This window comes from Raphanus sativus, chromosome 3 (genome assembly GCF_000801105.2).
Source record: "Raphanus sativus cultivar WK10039 chromosome 3, ASM80110v3, whole genome shotgun sequence".
NCBI classification, from domain to species: domain Eukaryota; kingdom Viridiplantae; phylum Streptophyta; class Magnoliopsida; order Brassicales; family Brassicaceae; genus Raphanus; species Raphanus sativus.
The window spans coordinates 21,201,295-21,209,763 of record NC_079513.1 but is presented as its reverse complement, the minus strand read 5'-3'; the positions used below and the strand labels follow the sequence as shown (position 1 = coordinate 21,209,763).

At 29.9% G+C, this 8,469-nt stretch overlaps 1 protein-coding gene and 1 long non-coding RNA gene across 2 annotated transcripts; both read right to left on the bottom strand.

Annotated features, from left to right (window-relative positions):
* Positions 1-1,024: 1,024 nt before the first annotated feature.
* On the bottom strand, positions 1,025-2,969 carry LOC108846589 (uncharacterized). The gene is made up of 2 exons (XR_008943588.1): positions 2,577-2,969; positions 1,025-1,831 (listed from the first exon to the last, which is right to left on the bottom strand). It is a non-coding gene; the product is annotated as an uncharacterized LOC108846589 (long non-coding RNA).
* Positions 2,970-5,309: 2,340 nt separating this feature from the next.
* Positions 5,310-6,556, bottom strand: LOC108846030 (uncharacterized). The gene is made up of 2 exons (XM_018619238.2): positions 6,306-6,556; positions 5,310-5,902 (listed from the first exon to the last, which is right to left on the bottom strand). The coding sequence occupies exons 1-2, from the start codon at positions 6,415-6,417 to the stop codon at positions 5,463-5,465; spliced, it is 552 nt and encodes a 183-aa protein (XP_018474740.2). The 5' UTR covers positions 6,418-6,556; the 3' UTR covers positions 5,310-5,462.
* Positions 6,557-8,469: the final 1,913 nt, after the last annotated feature.

The following is an 8,469-nucleotide window of genomic DNA, read 5'->3' as shown; positions in this document are numbered from 1 at the left end:
ATGGGTAACTTAGTTAGTTCATCTTCTTGGATCGGTGTTGGGATTTGTAGAAAATGAGAAGAAGAAAAAAACTATTAAAAGGATCGTCTCGAAGATGAACTATACAAATCTCTTTCCTTACTATTCTAAAACACTATGTTCCACTTGATTTGGTTATCTGAGAGATTCTTACGTGAAATTTATATCGGTTACATAAAATTTTCATTAAGTTTTAATGTTAAAACTATGAATATTTAAGATTATATCTGAACTAGGGTCGGCCCGCCCGTATATTTATGATCTAAGTTATTATTTTTATGATTTTGTGATTTATATTTTTCTTTTCATTTGTAAGAGATGTGTATAATAATGACTTTTTGTCTTTTAGAAAATTTTAGGTGAGAAAGAATTATATATAATAAGATATATATGCTTGTTAGCAATAGTTTTAAATGTTTGTTTTGTATTATGTGTAAACTATCTTTTATACATTTTCAATTAAATTTATTTACATTTACATAATATAATCACACACACATATATAAGATCTTGCAGCTATGGCCGATTATCTTGTAAGATCTTTTGTATCAAAGACGTATATAAAAGAATGATAATATTTAGAAAATGTAAAAAGAAGAAGCATTGGCGTATGTAAGCATGGCAAGGCTAAGCACAACCCGTGCTAAGAAAGATCTCACACCCACGTCCCACGGTGTCTCCAACATATTATCTCAAATAAAGTTTTTCTTCTTCTTTATTATTTACTACAGTTTTGGTTTAATATTTTAATAAACATTGATTTATCATGGTTGGCAGATATACTAATTAGTTAATTAATATGAGTGTAATATAGTTTACTCAATGAAATATATATGTTTACCAAATCACAAAAAGATGTTTTGAAAGGTAGAAACAGGCGTGTAAATATTAGTACGACTCCGTTTTCTTATTATATTGTAACAACGTATTCACATTCACTTGCTGAGAATCTCACTTCTCACATTCAAACATTTTTCACTTAGCTAATAACATCCGTAAATAGGAATTATGTAAACCAAAACAACGTTGTTCAAAAGAAAAAACATTTAAGCAAAGGAGAGTAGTTGACTATGCAAATTGGTACATTAGAAGAAAAAAAACACTAAAGAAAAAAAAAGTTTCGCTTGTAATAATTGGAATCTAAAAATATATAGTACGCTCAGGAATCTGAAAATAAATTTGGAAAATTAGAATCTTCGCATACATATTAATGCATGTATTTCATTTGCATATTAAAAAATACGAATCTCTGGACCTTTCTCATCTATAGCTTCTCATGTCCTTCCCACCTATTAAAGATCGCCGATCCAATCCAGGTTTTGATCAGAATCACCATCCAAATGATTGCCTCCTTTGAATGATTGCCTCTTTTTTTTTTTGATCAGAATCATCATCTCTGAAAATATCATTAAAACATCAGAGAATATTTGCCTGCGGTGTAAACTTGAGAGAGAGCCTTCTTCTTCTTTTGGTAATCCGAGTGTGAGAAACCATTTTCATTGCTGAAAGTTTCATTCAAATGTAACCGACCAACCCAGTTCCTTGTCCCTTGGATTGAAGAGGGAGGAAACCAAGCAAGAATTAAATTGCAGAGAAGGAAGAAAATATAGGAAAAACAACGCAGCTCTTATGACATGTGAGATTCATTTCATGGCATGGCATATAAGACATCAACCTCAGTGCTATGAAGGCTGCACCATGTGGTCGTGCGTGAGAGCTTGTTGCAGCTTTGGTACCTCCTACTGTTGTTATGGCGTAAGGTTCACTACTTACGGGAGCAATGTTGGACTGAATGTCTCCGGAAAAGAAGTGCCTAGAGGAAAGATAATCAAACACGGAGCCAATATAATAGATTTAATTAAGCTTCCAACTTATATGATCAATATGAAGAAAAGCACTTTGAACCAATTGAAGAGACTAATTCTAGACAAAACACAGATATACAAATATTGAATATTGATATTACTCTATCAAGGAGTATACTTCTTCCTAATAATCAGCAGAATTCTAAACTGATTAGGTACATAGATAGTATAAGGAGATGCCTGATGATTTAGTCCATAGACTTTTTTTGTTGTTTCTCGTAATGAAATGTCAAGAGAACTAATAAAGAGCTTATCTTTGCTTAGGTGAAAGTCTAGTGATCTCGTGCAACAAATTCCTGTTACTATCAATTCTCCGCAACACAATTTAAAATAGGTTAATCGTCAACTAACCTACTGGGGAAAAAAATCGAGGTCGTCCTAAGCTGGGGATCTGACATAAGGAGTAAGCCTGCATATCCTATATATATATATCCAAAGTAATTTAGTCTATGACAAAAGAACTTAAAAACAAACTAAATGATATACATCCTACTTTCAAATCTCAAAATAACAGATAGAAATCGATTGAGAAAAAATTTCATACCTAATACGTACATAACAGTTTCATAATGTATAGTTTAAGAACACTATGAACATCATTTAATAACATAAAAAGACTATTAACAGAATCTTAAGAACACTTCTAACATCGATTAAAAAGCACTTTGAACATGAGTTTAAGAATGGATTTACCTTTAAATCCAGTAAGAGCACATCAAGATACATCAGTTCCACTCCATGTTTCACATTCTTGGCTTCCCAGAATCTGACGTTGGAGGAGCAGCCACCAGATTTCAAATCAGAAAGAAAATTTTTGTGTTTTCACAGATTGTGAGAATGTCTTTCAAGTGAAAAGACTAACCTTTTATAGATAAATAATAGACCGACATAAGGCACAATCAATGTCAAGATCGTGCTAAATGTGAGTTAAGAAGGCGATGATGGCGCTGAATCTGTAACTCGGACGGTTTTGGTTTAGTGAAAAAGAAAGTTAAACGACGCATGTGGAGACAGACGAAGAGTTCTCCATCTCGTTTCGGTCATCGAATCGGATCTCATCGAATCACCGTTGACGGTATGAGAGAACGCAGAAAAAAATATCAGACTTGGAAGAAGAAAGAAACCCTATAGCGACTTATGTGAATAATCAGACTTGGGCTTTTTCTTTTGGGCTCTAATTATGAGGATTAGCAGAAAGTCCACACGCATATCTTTAAATGAAACGGTGCACTTTGCTTACTCGGACACGTGTCGACTCCTGGAAGCTCGAATTTCTGAGCTGGAATCTGATGTGGCACAACAGGAGGGATGAAAAGGTTTTTTTATATATAAAGACTAGGGTCGGCCCGCCCTACGGGCGGGATGTGAACTATAAAATAATTTCAACGGCTAATATACAAATTAAAAACATTAAGATCTGGATACTGAAATTTTAGGCATGTATATCCGGATCCGGACCAGTTATATATTTTTAAAATATTTAAACATAATTATATCTATATATGTATACTATAAATATTTAGTTTAAAATGTTTATTTTTATTTTGTTTAACATTTAATATATACTTATTTTAATGTGATGTGTTCTAATTTTTATTTGATGTATATGTTGTGAGACCATACTATTATAATTATTATTTATATTTTTTGTTGTGGGTTTTTAGTTTGATGAAAACATAATTTTATTACAATTGACCAATTTTCCTATACATTATAGTTTTATTTTAGAAATGAGAATATCCAAATATGTTTTATTTGTTTATTTATATTTGATCTAACTTGTATTGTCAATGTTTTTCCCTTTTATATCATCTATATCATTCACAATGTGTAATTATAAAGATTTATACATCATATAAGTTTTTTTATTCTACTTCATCTATTCCTATTCTTAGAAGAAATAAGATTAATCTTCTATGTCATTTGATTGGATTTTGTAAGTTATTCTATAACAGTGATTTATATTTATATTAAAGTTTATTAATATTTTTAAAAGCATTAATACATATAGAACTTATAGAAATTTCATTTGTGAAAACATAGTTAAATATAATATATATTTTTAAATTACTTTTGTTTGTATTTATAATCATACATTTGCAAGTTAAACTATAACCATAAAATAAATAATTATATTCCACGAACGGATTATGAGCCTCACAAAATTTGGAGTATTTTAAAGCTGGAAAAGAAAAAGAAAAATTGGAGTATCTTATATATTTGATAATATATCCAAGGTTCGAGAATACCCATAAGCGTATGGACATTGTATAGTCAGAAAGCTTGAAGTTGTGGTTGTTCCGGGTAATGCCAATGGTCGCTGGCCTCACCTGCTCGCCGACGAATAGCTTGCTAACCCCACAAGACACTGCCTTTTTCAGAGAGATGAAGAGATCGCGATCTCCGGAAGATTATAGATTTTGCCGGAAACGACGCATCGAAGGTTTATATATATAAGGATCTAGCAGACGAAGAGCGCAATAGGTTGATTCGTAGTGGGATGGAGAATAAAGACGATTTAAGATTAAACCACAAACACCGTTACAGAATCTAGAAAGTCTCAGCGCCAAATGAAAACAGACGAAGAACACGAAGAAGAACATCTGTTTAGGGATTCCGTAGAACAGTGTCGATGGGCCTAGTGCCGAAGAGCATTTCATTTGCGCTGGACGAAGCCCACTGCGAAGCCCATTTCGAGAGAACAAAGTTTAAGTGATATGGTGCGTATCTGATGTGTCAACTCGTGAGACTTCTAATTTCTGACGTGGACGCTGATGTGTCAGCAGGAGAGATTCAACTCTCTTTTATATATATAGATGTTCTGATTAAATTTTGATTCAGGCTGCATCATACTAGTTTTACGGGTAGAAGGCCCAACAAGAAAAATTTCCGACACTCTACGAGTGTTTTTGGCAATAGACTAGGAATAAAATGATCTTCTTTTTATTTGAATATACAATAGACCTGGAACAAATTGAAAATATGAATTACTATTTTTTTTTTTGGAAAATCATCGTTATCTTCATTCCTTGTTATGAGTTAGAACTGAAATTCATATATTAATTATTTTTAGTGGATCCAGTATCTGTCGCTTTTTGTAAACCATAACATAGGAAAAAAATATGTCGGAGGAAAAAAACTAAAATAAGAGAAACTAATTAAATCGTGTTGTAGGTCCAAAACCAGGTAATGTTGAGTTCAGATGAGGACAAAGACAAAGACGTATCCCAAAAAGTAATGAGATCTCAAAAGTTTAAGTTCTTATTGGTTTGGCCCTTTGACGGTATTCAAAGGTTAATACAATGAAAAGTATTTTGTTCTTTAAACTTTAGTTTGGTTATTTATTTGTCCCATCACAACTCAATTTTCTTGGAATTATATACTTATTAGTTATTAGTTGTATATTAGATAATCACTTGACAAAAATGAATCAATATTGCTGATACTTTTTTTTAAACTGCTGATGATACTTTTTTTTGAAAGAATATTGCTGATGCAATAACACATTCTGTAGAGTAAACAACGCATTTATTTATTTAATTATACCATTGGAAACAATGTAGAATTATTGAAACATGATCAAACAGGTGATGCAATAACACATTGGTAGGCCTTGACCGCTCCTACAACAGCAACAACCACAACCACCACGGCTGCCACACCCTCAATGATTGGCTTCCTCCATAGTCTTTCCCTCAATGAGCCAAATTTACTATGAGATTCACGTCCACACTTCTCTATATTACTCCCATCATCATCCGCTTTACTGTCTCGAGTTCCTGATGTGTTTCCCTTAGAACCAAGAAAAGGAGACAAAGCTGTGGGGCTTGTCTTTGGCATTGTCACATATAAAACTCCCTTTGAGAACTTGGCACGAATCTCATTTCTGTTACAATTTTTTGCAACTTTTGTTTCTTTGCTAAACTTGATTGATTTGGTTTTGTCCACAGGACAGCTTCCTGTTATTGTTAGTATACCGGTGTTGCTAATTTGTATTTTAAGATGCTCTTTCTTCAGACCTATACAAACACCAGTTCCCTTTTTATTGATAGAAAATTGTAATCGATGGTCTAAAGCTTTGTTAGTAGATTTTAAATGATTTAAAAAATGAAGCAAAGACATATTTTACCTGATTATTAGTTTCTCGATCTTACCCTTTTTTTGGTCACAAAGTTTCTAGATCTTACAGTTATCAGGTACTATCAGCTTAATGTTTACAATAGTAGTAAAATATGTGTTATTATTTTATTGTTTTCAAGTTAGAAGATAGATATTTTCATATATATTTTTATTAAGTTACTTAATTATGGAAATACTAATATTTATTAAAATTAATTAGTTATGGTAATGATAATATTTCTTAACATAAGAAGATATTTTAAAAATATTGTTGTTTTGTTATAAACTCACTAATTGATGTACCTGAAGGAAGATGTAGCTCAACTATGTCGACGTCTTCCGTTCTCCTCCATCGACAAAAGGGTTCGATTTCCTCGTAGAAGTGTGTTGGTCCACCTTCCTTAGTTACTGCCATTATTTAAATATCAAAGAATGCAACATATAAGCAAATATTGCTGAAAATCTGCCTCTTAATTCTAATTTTACTGGGGAAATAAACGAAGGTTGGTGATTGTGAGGATGATCTATCTGATAGCTTCTTTTTATATTCTATGTTCTTTGCAAGGGATTTGGATTTCCTCTGCGTTGAATGATTCGTTTATTAGCCATGAAGGTTTGCCTTAAATAAGAATTTATTTGTATTCTGAGTTTATACGTTTGGTTGTATCTTGGGGCATTGGTGTTTCTTCACATGCACAACTATTTGTACGTAGAGTCTTTATTTTAGTTATTTTTCTGTTGTTGGTTAAATTTGTATTTCTTACTAACTTTTTTCTATACTGATTATTTAATTTAATTTGGTAATAGTTTTTAAAATATGAAGATTTAATGATACATAAATTTTATTTTACGAAGGATTAAAAATAGGATGTGTAGTTTTCTAGTTTATTTATATTTATATAATTGTTTCTCTTAAACTGACCACCATTTTACTATTTTGTGCTAATAAATTTATCCATTATATCTATAAAATATAAAAATGTAAATATTAAATAATATATAATTTTATGCATATAAACTGCTAATATGTAATTGTAATATTTTTATTATACCAGTTGCTACATCTTTACTTGAATGAAAAATGTTCATTTTAACTTTTGTATTTAGTAAAGACTCACAATAAATCTATTATCATAATATATTTATTAGGTGCAAATTTTTATGAACGACTCTTATTTAATTTTTTAAAATGTATTTATGATAGTATAATATTTAAATTTGTTTCCACATTATTATATGTAACGTATATGATATGCAAATTCATTGCATAGAGTAGATTGTAATATTAATATAAAAATAAACTAAACTAATGATATAGAGCTGCATATAGTTTATATTAGTCAAGTTTATTTGTAATTTTGCATTAAAAAAATGATACGGTGATTAGTTTTATAGATTCAACAATAACCAACCCTTTTATTTAAGAGATTGTATAACATAAAACTTAACATTGTTCATGTAAAATGTAGGGAAAATTTGAAAATATCCTATTTGTGCTCTTAAATATGAAAAATATACTTACATTTTTTATTTTTGAAAACTACACTTTCTTATTTGTGAAAAGACATTTCTATCATGTTATTATATTTTAAAATAAATTTTAATAATTTATTAAAATTTTGAAAATTTCTGAAATATTTTAAGATTTATACTTAAGAAAATTCAGCTTTGTGAAATCTATCTAAATATGAAACTTACACAATTACTTCTACAAAAATATGTTCCTCATACTATACAATATCTCTCTAGAATTTTATATTGGATTATTATTTTTTAGTTTTTTTGTGATACCCTAATTTAGTTTGTGAAGAAATTCTGAGGATTTTCTTGTGATGGAACCTTTTTATTAGTTTCTACTATTCTTTCATCCTCTACAGACATCACTCTTAATTGGTTAGTTTAAAGTTTATGAATTGATAAAATGTTAAACTAGCGTTTGATTCTTATCTTTTTATTTGTTTGATTAACTTATTTTAATTCTTATGAAGTATAAAGTTCAAAAAATATAAGAACATGCAAAAGAAAGAGAGAGAGAGAAAGCACGAAGACTATAATTTAAAGAAAAATATGTAAAAAGAAAAAGAAAAAGAAATACGTGATTGTGGAAAGACCATTACTATTGTAAAAAAAGAAAATAAATTCACAAAATGGAAAAGATACGAACTTCGTTTCTTTATTTGTTTTAAAATATAAGATATATTTTAATAAGATATTGTGCAGATATAAATAATATTATCTTTAAAAATCTGATTTTTGTTAAGTTTATTAGTTTAAATATTAAAATAATTACCAGGATAAAATTATATTAGAATAATTTTCAGAATTTAGATTGGATATTGTAGTCAATTTGCATTTATTAAAGTGTAGCTTTCAAAAACTTTACAAATTGATGTAGTTTTAAAAGTAAAACTAGATTTTGACCCGCACGTCCGTGCGGCTGTATATTTCAAAAATATATTGTTATTTA